We start from the raw sequence: 21,728 nt of genomic DNA on the forward strand, positions 1-21,728 counted from the left end.
TGATCTTCACATTTCTGTAATATTTTAAGACCCATTTTTTCCAGCTGAAATACTCTATATTGAAAATTAAATGGTGTTTCTCACTTTTTATAATATGTTGACATTTATATTAGTAGAGGTGACTACTGTGATGTCTTATTCAAAGATTATGCAAATATTCAAATTATTCTACTTTCACCATACACTCAATGGAAATTTGTACAATATTTTGATGGCCTATGAACTTTAACACAGTGCACTCTTATCAGCACTGCTGGTATGGCTGTTCATAGTGTATAAATATGTATTACTCAACTGTTCTTCTTCTTTTGGCTGCTCCCGTTAGGGGATGCAACAGTGGATCATCATCTCCCATATCTTTCTGTCCTCTGCATCTTGCTCTGTTATGCCCACCACCTGCATGTCCTCTCTCACCACATCCATAAACCTTCGCTTAGGCCTTCCTCTTTTCCTCTTCCCTGGCAGCTCTATCCTTAGCTTCCTTCTCCCAATATACCCAGCATCTCTCCTCTGCACATGCTCAAACCAACGCAATCTTGCCTCTCTGCCTTTGTCTCCCAACCGTCCAACTTGAGCTGACCCTCTAATGTACTCATTTCTAATCCTATCCATCCTCGTCACACCTATTGCAAATCTTAGCATCTTTTAACTCTGCTGCCTCCAGCTCTGTCTCCTGCTTTCTGGTCAGTGCCACCATCTCCAACCCATATAACATAGCTGGTCTTACTATATCCTCACAGGTGGCACAGTGGTAGTGCTGCTGCTCTGCAGTAAGGAGATTGTGGGTTCGCTTCCCGGGTCCTCCTTGTGTGCGGAGCGCTTTCAGTAGTGAGAAAAGCGCTATATAAATGTAAAGAATTATTATTACCATCCTGTAGACCTTCCCTTTCACTCTTGCTAATACCAGTCTGTCACAAATTACTCCTGATACTCCACTCATTCCACCCTGCCTGTGCTCTTTTACACCTCTCTTCCACAAGTCCCATTACTCTGTGCTGTTGATCCCAAGTATTTAAACTCATCCACCTTCGCCAACTCTACTCCCTGCTCACCATTCCACTGACATCCCTCTCATTTACACACATGTATTCTGTCTTGTTCCTACTGACCTTTATTCCTCTCCTCTCTAGAGCATATCTCCACCTCTCCAGGGTCTCCTCAACCTGCTCACTACTATCGCTACAGATCACAATGTCATCAGCAAACATCATAGTCCACGGGGACTCCTGTCTAATCTAGTATGTCAACCTGTCCATCACCATTGCAAATAAGAAAGGGCTCAGAGCTGATCCCTGATGTAATCCCACCTCCAACTTGAATGTATCTGTCACTCCTACCACAGACCTCACCGCTGTCACACTTCTCTCATACATATCCTGTACAATTCTTACGTACTTCTCTGCCACTCCCGACTTCCTCATACAATACCTCAGCTCATCTCGAGGCACCCTGTCATATGCTTTCTCCAGGTCCACAAAGACGCAATGCAACTCCTTCTGGCCTTCTCTAAACTTCTCCATCAACATCCTCAGAGCAAACACTGCATCTGTGGTGCACTTTCTTGGCATGAAACCATACTGCTGCTCACTAATCATCACCTCACTTCTTAACCTAGCTTCCACTACTCTTTCCCATAACTTCATGCTGTGGTTCATCAATTTTATTCCCTGTAGTTACTGCAGTCCTGCACATTCCCCTTATTCTTAAATATCGGCACCAGTACACCACTTCTCCACTCCTCAGGCATCCTCTCACTTTCCAAGATTCCATTAAACAATCTGGTTAAAAACTCCACTGCCATCTCTCCTAAACACCTCCATGCTTCCATAGGTATGTTATCTGGACCAACGGCCTTTCCATTTTTCGTCCACTTCATAGCTGTCCTTACTTGTTCCTTGCTAATCCGTTGCACTTCCTGATTCACTATCTCCACATCATCCAACCTCTTCTCTCTCTCGTTCTCTATCACCCTAACCTGCTGCACACCTTTCCCAGCTCGGTCCCTCTGTCTAGCCAATCGGTACAGGTCCTTTTCTCCCTCCTTAGTGTCCAACCTCTCATACAACTCATCGTACGCCTTTTCTTTAGCCTTCGCCACCTCTCTCGTCACCTTGCGCCTTATCTCCTTGTACTCTTGTCTACTTTCTGCATCTCTCTGAATATCCCAATTCTTCTTTGCCATCCTCTTCCTCTGTATACTCTCCTGTATTTCATCATTCCACCACCAGGTTTCCTTTTCCTCCTTCCTCTTTCCAGATGTCACGCCAAGCACCCTTCTTGCTGTCACCCTTACTACATCTGCTGTAGTTTCCCAGCTGTCTGGTAACTTTTCACTGCCACCCAGTACCTGTCTCACCTCCTCCCTAAACTCAGCCTTGCAGTCTTCCTTTTTCAACTTCCACCATTTGATCTTTGGCTTTGCCCTCACTCTCTTCCTCTTCTTGATCTCCAACGTCATCCTACAGAACACCATCCTATGCTGCTTAACTACACTTTCCCCTGCCACCACTTTGCAGTCTTCAATCTCCTTCAGATCAACTCTTCTGCATAGGATGTAATCTACCTGTGTGCATCTTCCTCCACTCTTGTATGTAACCCTATGTTCACCCTCTTCTTAAAATATGTTTTCACCACAGCCATGTCAATCCTTTTGGCAAAATCCACTATCCTCTGACACTCTTCATTGCTCTCCTTGACACCATACCTACTCATCACCTCCTCGTCTCCTCTGTCCTCTTCACCAACATGTCCATTGAAATCTGCTCCAATCACCACTTTCTGTCCCTTGGGTACACTGTTCATCACTTCATTCAACTCACTCCAAAAATCTTCTCTCTCATCCATTGCACACTCAACTTGCGGGGCATATGCACTAACATTCATCATCGCATCTCCAATTTCAAGCTGTCTGACACTCTTTTCACCTCCAAAACACTCTTGACATACTGTTCCTTCAGAATAACCCCTTCTCCGTTTTTCCTCCTATCCACACTATGACAGAACAATTTGAATCCACCTCTGATCCACCTGGCCTTACTCCCCTTCCATTTAGTCTCCTGCACGCACAATATATCAACCTTCCTTCTCTCCATCATATCTGCTAACTCTCTTCCCCTTACCAGTTATACTGCCAACATTCAAAGTTCCTACCCTCAGTTCCACTCTCTTTACTTTCCTCCTCTCCTCCTGCCTCCGGACACGTCATCCCCTCTTCTTCTTCGGACAACAGTAACCCAAATTTCCACCAGCACCCTGTTGGCTAACAGTACTGGTGGCGGTCGTTGTTAACCCGGGGCTCGACCGAACCGGTATGGAAATTTGTATTGTTGTCCGCATATTGATTTGGCAAAATTTTACACCGGATGCCCTTTCTGACGTAACCCTCCCCATTTATCCAGGCTTGGGACCAGTACTAAGAAACACACTGGTTTGTGCATCCTTAAAAGTAATATTATGGCACTTATATCTATCTAAACTCAGCTACCTCTACATGGACAAGACAAGGGATTTAAACCTAGGGTGCTGGATCTGCAGCGCAAACCACTGTGCTACAATATCACTCACAAACTCTTTCTTATTTATTAGTTTTATCTTGCCTAATTTGTAAATTCAAAGTACAGCAAACTCTTGAGAATGTACAACAAATTATCCTGAATATGTAATACACAGCAAAGCTGTGAACATCTCTCATGTATATACAATACATGTAAATACGAGGTACTGCTATAATCAAATGTCTAGCTCAGATTCAAGAAAAAAATACAGTGTACATCACAACACAAAAGCATAACAACTATCCTTTTTATAAGACTACCCAAATACATGGGAGAAATTCATCTTCTGTATCATTTTCAGACTTCATGGCATTATTAAAAAGATAAAAATGATCTAACGTCTCGAAGTGAAGCAATGCAAAATTATACCTGTGTAGGTGTAACATAAAAATATGAAACACCATGGCGTCAATTTACTGAATGTCTCTTCCTTTGGATTGTTTTGTTTTGCTAGTATTATGCTGGCCAGACAAGAAAATGTTGAAAAGTGCAATCTTTCTGCACTTTAATGGCTGAGCACACTATTCACAACATAAACTAAGCTAAGCAATTTTGCCTTTCAAGTACCAGATCATCTGTGCAGTAGTAATTCTGTCCCTTAGCAACTCTACCATGTTGATTAGTAATTACAAACACTTAAATTACTAATTTTCCAACGTTGTGCTTTTATTATATATTTTCCTATGTTTACAATGGATGATTTAAAGTACTCAAAGTACAATTATCTCTTCATTTTACAGCAGATGATATATGACTATCACTAGGAAGAGACTGGCACAAGTCCAAATCATAAACGAGGACATAAAAATTACAATTAACTAGTCACACAATAAATTTTACAAAACAAAACGGTTTTGTTTAAAAAATTGACAAAGACTGATCATATACTGTAAAAGATTGATCAGAAAATTCAGTGAAACAGTGAACCAAGTAAAGTATATAAGGGAATTCAATATGTCTTTAACTACAGCATTGATAATATCAAATTATTTTGTTTCACAGTTGAAGTCGATACCCTGATTTTTTATTTTTTTTAAATCTGGATGTTTTACAGGTTTATGGATTAAAAAACAAAATTAAGCAGAAAAGGAAAAGGGTACTTTTATCACCTTTAAACATCTACATCCTTTACTTAGTAATTACTTTTAAACAGAATATAAATTATTACTATGTACAGTGTAATATGTAATGAGCACAAGACACTGTCCCTATTTTTAGATGACTCCACCATTTATATTGTATTAGTGTTTTTATCTCTTTTGCAAGGTATCTATATTAGCAATATTCTGTCTTTTTTAGGATATGTCCATCAAAGTGGCTAGTCAATTTTCCAATATGTGGTCTATTTGTCTCTGTAGTATTGTGTATAATGTGGAAACTGCATTCTGCCATTCAAGCCCATGTACAAATGATGTTTAATGTCTAGTTCATCTATATGTCAGCCTTGAGCTGAGCCATTCAAAACTTTACTCTCTGAATTACATTAGCACTTCATGATAAAAAATGGAAGGGATTGGGTGCTATATTCAATTAATATGGAACAAAAATATGAGAAGCATTGTTGATTAAATTCTTGTTTTTTCTGTGACTCATTACTTTTAATGAGCTTTATAAAATGAATTTTAAAAATAATAAAATAAATGCATACATACATACATAAAAGGGCCAATCTAATGGGACCCAAATTAGTTCTTTATGCCACAACATAATTTCAGAGCTACAAGTAGGGGTTGGGGGAGGAAAACAAAAAATGCAGGACTAAGATAAACCTAGTCTTTAAAAACATTTTTGTTTTTTCAGTTGCAGCATAAATCAAAATAATTGCTTTATAAGCTGGGTACCAGGGAGGATGCAGTTACCAAGATGGTCTTATCACACAAAAGCTTGTCACACATTAGTAAGACGCTACAGGTATAAACAAGTTAGCAAAAAAGAACATTTAGAAAGCTGAAACCCCATATACAGTAAAAAGGTAAATTTAAAGCCACTGATACAACAAAAATAATATCAGACACATTAAACATATCAAAGATTCTTAATTAATGTACCAAGTTTTAAAAATGCAAAAACTTAGCCTGTCAATAATAAAAGAATGTACTCTTCAAGTTGGTAGAAGCTCTGGGTGTGTTTATATGAGCACATAAAGCACAAAGATACAAAAGATGCAAAGAGGTATATTTTTTTTTAAACAAATTTCTTTTAAAACAGGCTTCCAAAATGACTGAAAGCTAGCCATATACAACATTATTAATGCAGTTTTGTACTAAGCGTGAAAGTGAAATCTGTATTTTGCCAATTTGTTTTTTTGCTGCTATATGGCATGCAATACAAATAAAACACTAAAAAGGCTGACAGTCTTAATCACATTGAATGTCTACTAAAAATTATATCATAGTTCTCCCATATGCAGTTTTTGTGATGTATAATGTGAAAGCAGCATCAATTTATTATGTACTTAAAGCTGAAGGCTCTTTGTTCTTCACCCTGTTAATGTTACTGAACACATAATGAAAGACTTCTGTGTTTAATGTCCTAATTTAGAATATTCCCTTGTTCTCCACCATTATAATAATGATCTATAAACTGTAATATTTCAGATTCTCTCAAAATCTGTCATACAGTATTTGGAAAGAAAGCATTTCTCACCTAGGTCACTAATTTACCTTAAGTATTAATGCAAACTTTCAATATTTAAATGGATTATTTTAGTTGACTTTGATTTAAGTGTTTAACAGCTTATACTTTAACTTTACAATCAGTCAATGTAGAATCCAAGTAAAGGTATGACACACAAAACGGCTATTACTGGAGCGTTTAATGATATTTTTTAGGTTTATCTTATTTTGTTAACAAAAGAAAAATGGCATTAATTTATGCATATTTTAAGCATGATAGCTCCAATACCAAAATGCTTGCAAGTTTCTAGTTTCATGGTTTATTATTTATATTGATTTTTTTCCTACATACTAATTTATTTTTTATGTTTTATATGAGGGCGGCACGGTGGCGCAGTGGTAGCGCTGCTGCCTTGCAGTTAGGAGACCCGGGTTCGCTTCCCGGGTCCACCCTGCGTGGAGTTTGCATGTTCTCCCCGTGTCTGCGTGGGTTTCCTCCGGGTGCTCCGGTTTCCTCCCACAGTCCAAAGACATGCAGGTTAGGTGGATTGGTGATTCTAAATTGGCCCTAGTGTGTGCTTGGTGTGTGGGTGTGTTTGTGTGTGTCCTGCGGTGGGTTGGCACCCTGCCCGGGATTGGTTCCCTGCCTTGTGCCCTGTGTTGGCTGGGATTGGCTCTGGCAGACCCCCGTGACCCTGTGTTCGGATTCAGCGGGTTGGAAAATGGATGGATGGATGGATGTTTTATATGAGTAAGAATGTAGGAAAAAAGGGCAACAAGGAAAAATATATTGGACATTTTAAAATATTGAACATTTCCATTTTTCATTTCTTGATCATATTAAAGGATCTCCAGAATTCCTTTCCTCAGTTTATCCTGGGAAAAGGTGAATGATGGGCTGCTTTATTGAAAAGAAAAAATCACCTCCATTCAGTGTACATTAACTCTTTGAGGGCTGAATATTTTTTCAAAAAACAGTTTCTGAAAAGCAATGGTTTCACACAGAAATCAAGATAAAATGTCTGTTACTGCCAGTTTGACAAGAATGTGCAGCAGGCTTGATGCCTGGCTGTCTTCACGTGGCTGAGCCAGCAGCAGCAATCACAGTCGCAGTGCATTGCAATCTAGTTTCTACATCTTATCATTGCTAAGTGGCACTCCTCCCTGGTGAACATTGCCGTAGGCGTATCAGCTACATCAGGGGTCCCCAACCCCCGGCCGTCTGACAGCCAGGCCGCGAGAGAACTGCCGGCAACGGCGACTCACTCAGACTTTTCAGAACGCTTGGCGGGCGGGGCTTTGCAGCAGTGCAGAGAGAGGAGAGAGACCGAGGTGAGAGACTATTACAACAAAGTATTTTTATGGTCCCGACAGTTTCCCCGTATGACATGAGTCTATAGAAATCACGTTACTACAAAGTACATTCAACAGATGCTTTCATTACAACAAAGTGACCTTGAAATGCTTGAACGAATCAGCCACAGAGCAGTTAGATCTGTGGTCACAGCTCAGTTGTGCACGTTTGCACAATGATCCCCAAACAGAAACATTGTAAAAAAAATCTCTTTCTTCGAACTTTCCTCGTACTGTTTTTTTTTTTTTTTTTTGCTGTTTTTGTTGTCTGTGGTTTTCAGTGATTCCTTTTGCTTATTGCTTGTCAACATTTGAAAAACATCCACTGGAATTTAACTCATTGTCACCCTCCTATAGAAACGGCAGACACGAAAAAAAGATTGCAGTGTTAATGTTTGTGATGTGCAATCTGTTGGATTGGCAAATGTAAAGCATATGTCTTTGTTATATGCAAAAAAAGAAGAAAAATCTCAGATTGCAAACGTATGCGAACTGCTTAATAACTTTAATAATAATAGAACTGTTATGTAAATTGTGTATAAAACCCCCCCGACCAGTCCGTGGAAACATTTGCATCTAATAAAGTGGTCCTTGCTGTCAAAAAGGTTGGGGACCACTGAGCTACATGAACCCGTTCAGCACCATGATTAGCTGGGGACCAGTCAACTGAAGTTGGAACCTCACATTCATTTTCGATCACTTGTATCAAAATCGGAGTCTGACAAGTCATAGTCCAGTTCAGAGATAATAGGCAAAACGTTGTCCATGTAGTAGTTTGCTTTATGCAATCACTTTGATCTCTCACCAGATGTCAGTGCCATTTTTGCTGTTGTTTACGCCTTGCTACTCACACAAGCATAGGAAATCTTGGTCAAACCAATAAAGCTAACTTTCCTTCTAGCAACGAGAGTCCAACTAATACATTAACAGTTGTTTTTTTCCACAGTGTACAGTTGACTACCATCGTCAACTCCTCCTTTTGACAAAAGTCGACATCAGCCCTGAAAGAGTTAATTAGTGGGTCCTGCTGATTGCATTGTACAACTATAGTCAAAGGTTTCTGATGAAATTGTGATTAAACAAAATATATACTGTATATAGTGAAAGGTTTAACTTCTGTATATTAGTAAACACGGCAATATATACTGTATATAGTGAAAGGTTTAACTTCTGTATATTAGTAAACACAGCTAAAGTAAATGACTGAATATTAATGTCCAATAAGTCATTCAATACATTTTAAAAATCAAGCTTGTTAATCTACCCTGCATAGCTTTAAGTTCAGTTTAAAGATTATTTTTATCTACTGAATGTAAAGTAAGGAAGTCATGTAATATGTTCTTTAGAGCAGAGGAATTAAAAACACAATTATGCAAAACAGCTATCTTGGTACAATAGCATTCATTCAACAGGAGCAACCACTGCCAGTGTAGCAGATCCACCTCTCTGCAACAGGTTAGCAATGAAAAAACTATTCTTAAGGTTATGCTTTGCATTCTGCACAACATATTAACATACAGATGTGGCTCAAACAGCCAGTAATGACAGAAATTATCTTGAGCACCAAAAATATATAATTACAGATATACTATAGGATTTCAAAATCTACTGCTTCCACTGTGGAGTTAATACATCTATAACCTAGTTATTATACCCTGCTTTTTCTGAATTCACTTCCAACTTCACACACTACTTATTCCTGTACTAGTAGAAATTATACCCCTGCATAAGAAGTCATTCTGCATGTGGTAATACAACAAAACCGGTTGAACACTTCTGTAAAAATATAATTTTGCATGTAACGGGCATTTCAAAGGTACAGTGTTCATAACTTAATCATTTTCTAATCACCCGTTATCCTAACATCATGTACTCAGTAAAACCAACATACTAATGCACATGTAAATAGGCCTTAGACTAACAATAGCTGGAAGTGTGGTTCATACAATTACCTGAAGTGTGTCAAACAAATATCATAACTGCAGCCTCATTCCAGGTTTACTCAAAACACCCATATGTTGGTGCACTTCTGGAGTATATACAGTACAGTACATAACAAAGTCTCTGTCACTAGGGTTCTGTTATTGTTTAGTCAGGGGAAAAAGCATGCCTTTATGTTGAGCTAGATAACTCACTCACAAGTCAATTATTGCTTTGTCAAAATATTATCATTTATGCTCAATATAATAAACCTACATAACATTTAATAGCCAATCCACTGTGACTTTGTTTGCCCGCTAGCTTTCACTGAGCCTTTATACCTTTGCATTTCTCAACTGAAATTCATGAATTAGAAATCACTTTGGATAAAAATACTTGTCAAATCAACAATAATAATGACTCAAGCAATATCCAACAATACATTACCATTCATTAGTTTATAATGCAAAGCAGGGCCAGGACTTAGTTTATTTAAAACAGTGTGTTGGGAGCAGCATCTACTAGCCTCTCTGTCATTCCCTTCTTAAAATCTACACATACATGCCTCTTTTCTGCTAGTAAACTAAGGATGGTCAAATCTAAAATATAAGACTGAAACACAAACTGTGATATGAAAACAGCTCCAGAAGGGCAAGCACTATCCTAAATTATGTTTCTGACCATTCTTTTACCTGTAGTGCCCACAGTAACACATTAACAATTAACAATAAAATGAATCCAAACTTCCATTGGTTGCAATACAAATAATTAACAGTAGGAAAATAATAATTCAGCTAGCAGCTATTTGACAAGCATGACATCAAAAGCATAAGCTTTGTTCTGTATAATTTACATTATATAAAATAAACATGTACAGTACTTTAAAAACAACAGTTACTTTTGGCTGCAACTGTATGTAATGTTCTATACAGGTCTTACAAAGTTAATAGAGAACTGAAAACCCCCATAGTGCAGTCAACAGCTCACAAGGAGTTCAAAAATCTTTCACAGGTGCTGACTGATGTTGATTCCTCAGGCGACATCAGCTTGCCTCTTACCTTATAATTCAACAGGAAGTCCATAAAATTACAAGTGCCGTGTTTTTGGAAATTTACACAAACAGCAAAATGAAAACAGGCAACAGCATACAGGTTCCTACAAGTACGCTTTTTTTCAAAGTAGAAAAGAGGAGGAAATAGGTGGTGCTTGTGGGTCTAAGCAGTTCAGGGCTGCCATGTGACCTTGTGTGCTCTGGCAACAGGAAGAGGATATAACCCCTCACTCAAGCAGCAGAGCCCAAAATCTGATTACTGATTGCCAGACTGTGTGTCTTTCTTAAAAAGGGTTAATTATTAACAGTTAAGAAAGGCGGCAGCCAGGGATAGAAGGTTCCTCCAGTTGACAAAGAGCTATATAAAAATATAGCTTATATCTTTATTGCATTCAATTAACCTGATTCTACCTGTACTAGGAAGGAAACAGTAGTAAAGATCACTAAACAGAAAAGTTAAGGGAATAAAAGAAAAACAAACATTCCAAGTCATCAGGTCTAAACAAGCCTGCAGACCAATTCCATAACAGTGCTGCTGAAACATGCATTTTGTGTTACACATACCATAAGTCTCCTAGTTGGTCTATTTGTGTCATAGTTTGAACCACATATTGTTTCACAGGGCAAACAGAATTAAGAACCAGAAGGTTTGTCATAAATTTACAAAAAAAAAAAAAAAAAAAAGAAGACATTACTACAATAAAGGATATACTAGGATGAGCTATAATGACGAGAACCGAGTTGTCTGGAAGCCAATAAAAAGCAGAAAAACTTTTACAGACATAACAAATGGCAAGTATGTGGAATACAGAAAAACACTGAAGATACTGTAACAACACTGCAGCAATTAAACTATTCTGTTGTGGTTGTTATGTCTTTAAATGTAGTCATGTGCAAGCACTTGAAGTAATACAATTTCTTACATACCTTGTACAGCATATACCCAAGACACCCACTAGATGCTCTGAAGTCAAAGTACTTAAAATTTCAAATTTATTTTAGACTGCTCTTGAATTAGGCTCATTCACTCCTACAGCTACTTCTCGCAGGATGTCATTCCTGATGTCTGTCCATGAGACTACAGTCGTGGCCAAATGTTTTGAGAATGACATAAGTATTGGTTTTCACAAAGTTTGCTGCTTCAGTGTTTTTAGATCTTTTTGTCATATGTTTCTATGGTATACTGAAGTATAATTACAAGCATTTCATAAGTTTCAAAGGCTTTTATTGACAATTATATTAAGCTTATGCAAAGAGTCAATATTTGCAGTGTTGGCCCTTCTTTTTCAAGACCTCTGCAATTTGCCTTGGCATGCTGTCAATCAATGTCTGGGCCAAATCCTGACTGATGGCAGCTCATTCTTGCATAATCAATGCTTGGAGTTTGTCAGAATTTGTGGGTTTTTGTTTGTCTACCCGCCTCTTGAGGATTGACCACAAGTTCTCAATGAGAAGATTAAGGTCTGGGGAGTTTCCTGGCCATGGACCAAAATTTCAATGTTTTGTTCCCTGAGCCACTTACTTATCACTTTTGCCTTATGGCACAGTGCTCCAGCATACTGGAAAAGACATTGTTTATAACCAAACTGTTTTTGGATGGTTGGGAGAAGTTGCTCTCAGAGGATGTTTTGGTACCATTCTTTATTCATGGCTGTACTCTTGGGCAAAATTGTGAGTGAACCCACTCCCTTGGCTGAGAAGCAACCCCTCACATGAATAGACTCAGAATTCTTTACTGATGGCATGACAGAGAACTGATGGTAGCACTTGCGTTTTCTTCTCCAAACAATCTTTTTTCTGGATGCCCCAAACAATAGAAAAGGGGATTCATCAGAGAAAATTACTTTATGCCTGTCCTCAGCAGTCCAATCCCTGTATCTTTTGCAGAATATAAGTTTGTCCCTGATGTTTTTCTTGGAGAGAAGTTGCATCTTTGCTGCCCTTCTTGACACCAAGCCATCCTCCAAAAATCTTTGCCTCCCTGTACATGCAGATGCAGTCACACCTGCCTTCTGGCATTCCTGAGCAAGCACTGAACTGGTGGTGCTCCAATCCCAAGCCATGAATAAAGAATGATACCAAAACATCCCCCCAAGAGCAACTTCTCCCAACGATCCAAGAACAGTTTAGTGACGAACACTGCCTTTTCCAGCATGATGGATTATACTTCCTCCTTTAATGAGCGCTTTCCTTTTACTAAATCACCCTCAAGTAAAATCAAGTCAGACAAGAGGATAATGACAAACAAGGCAACACCACTTATTAGTTCTAATCTGCTTCCTATCCAACTACAATGTATGTAGTGTTCCTCCATCAGTCAAACATTAAACAGATTTGACACATCTCACATCACGCTATGACTGTATCTACATGCTATAATAGAACAAACAGAAACTTCATTAGGTACACCTGCTCTTCCCACATAATTGTCCTCTCAAGCAATGTCAGCATCAATAGAATAGATTGTCCTATTTAAAGCAGACAGAAAGGTTCAAATACAACTCAACTTACTTTTAAAAAGTATACTTTCACTTATAAGTTCACTGAGCTATACACTAACAAATACGGTGTAGTTAAGTATAACACAAAATTATATACAAGAAAAACACAATATTTAAACTGCTAAATTATGTACAAAGAGATATGTATTTCTATAGACACATACATTAAGTATTGCACAAAAAATCCGACTTAATTATTTTTTTTTTCAACATGTCAAAAGGTTTTTAATTCAATATTTCTAATTTGGAAGCACTTTGCAATGGATCACAATACAAACAATGACAGTTAAAAACAGAATAAAGTATGACAATAGGCCTGCTAAGGCCAAATACAGTTCCACACAAGAGGACATGCACCCTTGAAGACAAAGGCAAGAAAAAAAGCTGAAGTTTAAATAACTGACATAAAAAAGCATTCAAGAGTTCCCATCATTAATTTAAATGCTGACCCTCAAAAAAACCAATGAAATACCACCCCAAGAGTGATGACCTCATTTGTTATATTTGCCAGGCTGTTTGTAATGACGGTCATAAAAAATTATAATCTTATGTTTTAATGGAGAAAGGAGATGACAATCTTTCTGATAAAATAGCAGCAAACAATACCAAACTTCCTATGTAAAAATAAAGTAAATACTCCAGACCAATGAATAAGTGGAGAGGTGTAGCTTCAATTCGAAAGCACAATCCTATTTAAACATATTTCACGGTCATGCACAAGAATATTTTCCATATAAAGTTTGTTTATCAAATTTTCAGTAAAAATATATGCATTTGCGACATTTTGAGCAAACGTCTTGATATCTGACATGTGTAACACCAATAATTTGAAATTGTTTTCATGGTTGTTTTGATATTGTCTATTGTTGTTAAATATGGGCCCTCTCAAAGCAGTTTTACATCCAACCAAACAAAAATTCAAGTGTCTTCAATTCACAGTTTAACTTACTAAAGTCATTAATTACATAAAAAATTAATTATTATTCAGTTTACTTGGTAAATCGAGAAAAGTGTTAACAGCAGAAGAAAGGAGTAAGTTTCTAAATTACAGTTACTATTGGTTATATATAATGAAAAACACCCGTCTAACTAAAGACTTTAATAAAGGAGTGATGCCTGCAATTTGAAAAATCGACTAGAACAATGTGTGATAAATCAACTAAATCTAAGGTCATATGGAATAAACTGCTATGGTGAACAGGACCAAAAACAGTACTTAAATATAAAATCAGAAAAGTGGAAGAGTTTCAGCCACTATTTGTTTTATATATCAGCAATTGCTTCTCTTTAACAGGATATTGTTTTCCACTAATTCAGAGTTTTTCTTGTATTGTCAATAAGACACAGGCCATTTGCTCTTGGCAGTCATTAGAACAAAAAAAGGGGGCATTGTAATCAAACACAATTAGGTCTCATATTTGTCGGTGCTAGATTGGAAAAGTGACAGACAATATTAGTGCAAAGAAAGCTTAGGGAAGGAAAGTATGTGGTAATGCAGGGAATCATTGATAAACTCAACATCTGTCAGGTCATTTCCATTTTTAGGTATGTATTGACAATTGCATTTTGGTATTATGAAAGTAATAATCAAATCTCTTTATAGCATGAGAATTCAATCTCTTTCAGTTCAGCTTGGTTTGATAATATTGTTTATAGAACGATATTATTATAAGGGATGTCATCTTTCCATGCACACCCTGGTGATTAATACGCTTTCTTTCCATTCAAAGTCTTCACATGCAATGTTCTATTGATAGGCACAATCTATGATGAAGTAACAACAATAGTCTGGAAGAATCACTAGCAGAAGTTTCCAAGATTGATAAAAAGCCAGCTTCTAAACAGATTTTAGGTATCTTACTGCCTTATTAATAAAGTATGGTTATCACTAGTTTTATGAGACTAATAAAAACATAAGTGCAGTATGTGGACACACTTGCCTTTTTAGCAGAAATGTTTTGCCTGTTCTCAGTTTTGTGCAATTCTTTTTATTATAGGTTTAAATATTGATAGAATATATAAAGTATTTTTTACAGTCATTCCTCTGTATCCGCAGGTTCCGCATTCATGAAGCCAACTAACCACGGATAGAAAATATTTGCGGGAATAAAAAAAATCCAGAAAGCTCAAAAAAGCAAAACTTGAATTTGCCAGGTGTTGAGCACTATGATGAATCCATGCAAATGAAGTGATCTACGGGCATACACTGCTAGAGCCTCTCACCACAGGAGCTGAATAAAATGGCTCATAGGATTAACTATACAGAAAGAAATTGCAGAGTCACCACACTACTCCTCAGTTGGATAACTCCGCTTACTCAAAGCACCCTTGCTTTACTCTGTAGATCTATCATCCTTGTTTGCCAGCAATCACCACCTTTATAAAAGGAAAACTGTTTCTCAAATATCTATTATATTTCAGCTTTCTGAGTGCTACCAATCACAAAGGTGGGAAACTGTTTCTATCCTTATACTTCATGCAGTTCTACTGCTCGCAAAACAAAACACAAAAGATACATAAAGAAAATAATGACACTCAAACAAATAAGACTACACGATCACTAATCAAAAAGTTACACTGTAAGGAGACTTTCTTAAAGCACTGGCCCCCCAAGCCAATCAAATTGAGTCAGTTCATCAGTCCACAGATACCTGGCCAGGGCACCATCTTTAAACAGAGGCAAGGTGATCTATATACACGCATGCAAAAAGCTGTGCAGGCTTGGAAATGCCTTGGACATGCACAGACTGCCTGTAGGTAATGAGTATACTGTAAATTACACACTAAAGCTTCAGCTGATGAAACTGTTATTATTGATAGTGACAGATGCACACACACAGTGACACACAGCAATCCTAACTGTAAGGTGCTATGAAGGCTTTGGCGTCCCATTGTGTTCACCCTTTGTTTCTGTGAAAAAAATGGCTCACAGAAAGCAACTAACTGGTCAAAGCAATCTCTCAAAGGCAAAAAGGAAGCGTAAATTGCTATTTTTCAACAAGAAAACAAAAATCTTAGATCCTTTGAAAACATTTACTGATTGTTTTCTCAACTTCAGGAAAATTGCATTTTAAATAAATTTAACTTTCCAACAACAATTACCTGCGTAAATTGTATTTGAGCATGCCTATGCTTTTTATAGCATGAAACATGCCTACAATTTAAAGACTGACTGGGATTTTTATGGCTGATTCCAAACACTTTTTTGGTACAATGCTTGCCAAATTTAGGGCACATATCATCTGAAAATATGAAATACTCAATTCAAAATGAGCTTACATGTTATTTTAACATTATCTGCTATGATAAATTTAAATGCACTTTGTTTCTGAAGGCTCAAAGGAAAAAAAATGTGTTTCATATCTATGAAAATCATATAATGCTTATGCCAGAATTAAGAACAAGCATTGTGCTACGTTATTTTAAATTATACAAGACAAATGTGTTACAGGCACTTAAAGTCCTTTTCATGTGGCTTTGCTACAAAGTGAATAAAAAAGTCAACCTCCTATCACAATGTTTCTGCAATGTAAAAATATGCCAATCCTGTCACCAGAAATCCCAGCCTCGACTGATCCTTCTTCATCTACAGAAACAGAAACTCCTTCAGCAACCAATTAATCTTGTGTTGTATATCTTTTTTTTCCTCTACTCATTTAAACTGTATATGTTTAACTGTTAAGAGTATTAGGTTGCATTTTTCAATTTTTTTTGTTTTGTAAAACATATTCAATTATGGAAATGTAGAATATTGGGGTTAAATAGTCATTTTTTCAATTATCACTCTTGCCTATAGCAATGCTGGTAATTAATTAAAACAATTAACAAGACGCCAAATTAATGTAGGTAGAGAGAGGGATCTCTGTTTTACTTTCCAGGCAGAACTACAGAAATATGAGATCTTTAAAATTTAAGAACAAGTTCCATAAAACACTTGTGCTTTCTCTATTGTGATCTGAATATGACAGTAGACTTAAAATAAATAAAACTTATTTACATCATAAGGATAATAGAAGATAAATATATGCAAGTATATAAATATACACACACACACACATACATGTGTATGAGGGCGGGGCTGGTACAGGTCATAACATTTTATTATGAACATGTTCTACTTAAGTTTGCATATGCATATATATCTATTATAAAAAGAAATCCTGTCCTGGAAAGCAAAAAGCAAGTCTACGATACGTGATCTTCTCGTAAGACATTTTAAAGACCCCCCGATACCAAAGACACGCCCTACTTACAATCTACCTGCGAGACCAAAGAAACGCCCTACTTACAATCTACCTGCGAGACCAAAGACACGCCCTACTTACAATCTATCAAATAAGACAATAGGCTGCAAAACATTCAGTCTTGTGAAGGATTTGAGCACACACAGATCCAGGGCTCTCACAGCATATAAAGCGTATAAGGTACGTTATAAATTAAATGTCGACATCTAAGCGAAGAAGAAAGCAGCGCAGAGAAATGAGACTCAAATGTGTTGGACAGAAAAAAGAGCAAAAAAGAATAATCGAGGTGCACATTCAGAAAATAAGGAAAGTAATTATCAGCCCAGAACAAGTAGAATTGAAAAAAAACCACAATGAGTAAAACTTCATAAAGACGTTTACAAACATTGACGCTAAACACATGCAGAGCAGGTTAGAGACTATGAAACCAGTGAAATTAGAAAGGCTCAAAAAAATAAAAAATAACTAGCGCTATACATGTGGAGAAAGTTAAAGGATATGAAAGTAGGAAAATTAGAAAATATAAAAAAAGAAAGTAAAGATCGCAATAGCGCAAACAAACAAACTGCCTCATTTAACTATGCACCAATCTAACTTTGGTTTTGCACAATAATTACTACACTATTGCACCTTAATACTTAATTCTATTTTATTCACATAATTGTACTTATTTATTATGTTCTACTATACTGTTACCTTTCAATCTATGACTTTTTATTAATCTAACTGATATTCTTCTAACTTTGCACAGTTTTTGATAAGCGGATCAGGATGCATTTCACTGTGTGTTGTCCTGTATAACTATGCATGTGACAAATAAAGAATCTTGAGAATTTCAAAAACGGAGTTTATCACACATGCATTTATTGGTTACTTTGTTCATGTATATATATTTATCTGTCTGCTTATTTAAAAAGCTACATTTACCCCAGGAGTCAAAAACATTCTGTCTAGCCCTTGTACAAAAACCTAGACAAAAGCTGGGGTATCACCTTGGTAACCCCATGTACTTTTAGAACTGTGAGAGGAAAATAGCACGACTTTACAGACAGGAGTCCAATGTAGAACTCTACTTACTTTTTTACTTTGTAAAAAAAAAAATTATTAACTGCTGATGATGTATATCGTTTTGTCTGTGCTGAAATTTCAAACAGAGAAACCTATCCTGACTTCATTAAAAAGATTCAGCATATTGGGACTCGCAAGATTACAAATATTATTTTTACAGAAGTTCTGAAATAAAAGTGAAACTAATGAAATAGCAACAATTCAAAGAAAAAAAAAATCTTAAAAGTGTGTATCCAGAAAACCAAACACAGGGGTTGGCGAGCAAAGCAAGCAGGGGGAGAAGCCCCCATTTATATATATATATATATATATATATATATATATATATATATACACACACACACACACACCCCTCTATATACTCACACAGACAAAAGACAGTAACAAACAACGCACACATAAAATTACATAAGCTCAGTTGAACTTCTCTCCTATAGAAAAAGGCACACAGTGACCTTTCACAAAGGTTATAACCTTTCAGTTAAAGTAAAACCAGTATCATAATGCATTAGTTGGCTTCAAACTATCTACAAAGTTACAATTAACAGTTCTTTAAATCAAAGTAGGTGTACTTATGGACTGATGTAAGTAATGCTTTGTTCCTTTCCTTTGTCTTTCTTCTTGTAAAATCTTCAATGTGCTTTCTTACAAGAGCTCATCTTCTTCTTTGCCTTGGTTACATCTTCTGGTTGCAGGCAGTACTACAGTTTCTATTTAAAGTTCAAACGCAGTGTGCTGGTCCCTTTCTGCTAGTAAAATCACATTTTCTAGGCATCTGGTAATAAGTCAGGTACTGTTTTCAGCAAGACGAACATGCGGTCTGGAATACCTCTGCTCAGGCAAGGATTGAACTAAATGCATTCATTGTCCAGCTCCTACTACAATGGTTTTTCATTTTTCCAGTCCAATACAGACTACCCTTTGGAGGAGATGGGATTGCTCTTTGTTACAGACTTCACCTAATAAGCACTAGGGTTTCTGCTTTGAACAGCAGAAGTTCGGGCCAGGTATGCAGTGAGGTGATAGAGGAAGCAATGACTTAGGATGTGCTAAGGTGTTTTGAAGTCAGGACTGGATGTTTTGCCAATGGTTTCTTTGGTGTAGAGAAGTCCATTCTTTTAATCTGACCATTAGTGCAAAATTCTACCAGCTCTCGACTTATAGCTCTTTGTTTGAGCTGAATGTTTAACTGGTATAATGAGAGGATGCCTCTGAGATATCACTTTGTGACAGATCATTTATCTGCTAAGCTGTAGAGGCTGTATTCCAAAAAGAGGTCTAGTCAAAAAGAAGCTAATATTAAGAGTGTCTGGCAGCATCTTGCTAATCCATGACTTGTGTTCCAGCCTGGCAATGGATAATGCCAATTTATCACATAAAACACTGTAAATCTATGAAAAAATATTTTATAAAATTATTATGACTCTAAAACTCTTTTACATAACATTAAAGATCTTGCTTATCTATTTTAAATAATGTTCACTAGTTGGATTTGCTTATGTGAAAAATGTTTAATATTGCATAGTGACAACTATAATATTCATAGATTTCACAGGTAGTATTGATGTGTAACCCTCGAGAACACAAGCACCTTACAAGGGATGCTCTGATCAATCGGCCACTGATCTAAATTGGCCAATTTCACAAAAAAAAAAAAAAACTTGATTGGTAAATTAGTTGATCACAAAAAAAACCTTTTCAGCCCCTGCTTTTTTAAGCTTTACAGCAATTTATTTGCAATGCTCCTTTACTCCTTTATGCAAGGTTGACCCAGCACATTTATTTTTTTTCTTTTTTGCAGCAGACAAAAAAAAAAGCAAAGAGCAGCAATGAGCCTTGTTTTACCAGAGAGCAGGAGGTGATTGGAATATTAGAGAGAGAGAGAGAGTGGAGAGAGGTTAGGAGCATGAACTGATACAGTGCATTGCTGCACCCACCACACAACAAGCCAACTCAGGATCCCAGATTAGGACCCGAGTGCAGCCATGCAATTGGTGACACCTCAGCACCACACTAGTTCAGATGGAGTGGAACAGTGTGAGGTTTTTTTATGCCTTTATGTTAAAGAAAGTGGAGTAATAAACTGAGTAAAAGGAATTGGAGAAGGCATCCTCTGAATTTACACAAGCAGCAAAAAAGCTGATTTAATTAATTCAGACCTTATTATTTTGTCCATCAAAATAAAAATGAACATTGTTTGAGTTTGAACACCAAAGTGCAGCAGCTAACATTGTTAAATGGAAAAAGATAAAGAAGTATTTGAAATTGCTTGTTAGTAAACAATATGGTTGTTAGACTAACAACAAAATGTCTTTTTTACTTATAAAACCTTTTAAGCAGGTTAGTCTTGTGTCTTCTTGACAAACAACTTATAACCAACTGATAGAAATATAGAAGAAAAAACACACCTGTATAAATATAGTAAATATATATTTTAACAGCAAAAAAGCTGCAGCACAATTAATAATTTAAAGAATAGAATATTGCATACTCTACATTTTATTTAGTATTTTTATGGTCATTGAATAATAATCCTACATAATTTAATTTTGTTAATAAAAAAGTGAACAGTTAACACCTGTGGTGTATAGTTTAACCAGCAAATACCTGCGCTTCGCAGCTGAGAAGTAGTGTGTTAAAGAGGTTATGTAAACATATATATACACTAGCAAAATACCCGCGCTTCGCAGCGGAGAAGTAGTGTGTTAAAGAGGTTATGTAAACATATATATACATAAACATATATACATATATATATATATATACATATACACATCCACATATATATACATATATCAACATATATATACACATACAGACACATATATACATATACATATTTGTATATCTACATATATATACACATATATACATATACTTATTTGTATATCTACATATATATACACATATATACATATTTGTATATCTACATATATATACACATATATACATATACATATTTGTATATCTACATATATATACACATATATACATATACATACATATCTACATACATACACATATATCTATCTATCTATATATATATACACATACATATCTATCTATCTATATATATATATATATATACACATACATACATACATACATATATACACATACATACATACATACATACATATATATATATATATATATATATATATATATATATATATATAGCTGATTACCCAGTGGATTCGCTCACTGAGTGCAAGAGAAAAAAATAAAATGTAAGTATAAAATAAGTTTAATTGCCAAATTTATTTTTCCACAAATAAAGGGCACTTACAATAACATAGAAATCAATATAAACAACATTAACATCATTATCATATGAGAATATGAAGTAATATATAAGAAGCACATTGCATATAAATATAAATTATTAAACAGTAAAATGTTCTTCTATAATACGCTACCGT

General features: G+C 36.2%; 1 protein-coding gene across 2 annotated transcripts in view; it reads right to left on the bottom strand.

Moving 5' to 3' along the window:
- The window catches only part of slc4a2a (solute carrier family 4 member 2a), a 384,353-nt gene that overhangs the window by 166,659 nt on the left and 195,966 nt on the right, over nucleotides 1-21,728 (bottom strand). Inside the window, exon 1 of one of the 2 annotated variants that reach the window (XM_051928815.1) lies at nucleotides 10,501-10,615. The exons of the other annotated variant lie outside the window; for it this stretch is intronic. Within the exon in view, the coding sequence (XP_051784775.1) occupies nucleotides 10,501-10,524 (24 nt within the window). The 5' untranslated portion in view covers nucleotides 10,525-10,615. Of the gene's footprint in view, nucleotides 1-10,500; nucleotides 10,616-21,728 lie in introns of those variants that run through there. 2 annotated transcript variants of the gene reach the window in all.

Source organism: Erpetoichthys calabaricus, chromosome 6 (genome assembly GCF_900747795.2).
Source record: "Erpetoichthys calabaricus chromosome 6, fErpCal1.3, whole genome shotgun sequence".
Classification (NCBI taxonomy): domain Eukaryota; kingdom Metazoa; phylum Chordata; class Cladistia; order Polypteriformes; family Polypteridae; genus Erpetoichthys; species Erpetoichthys calabaricus.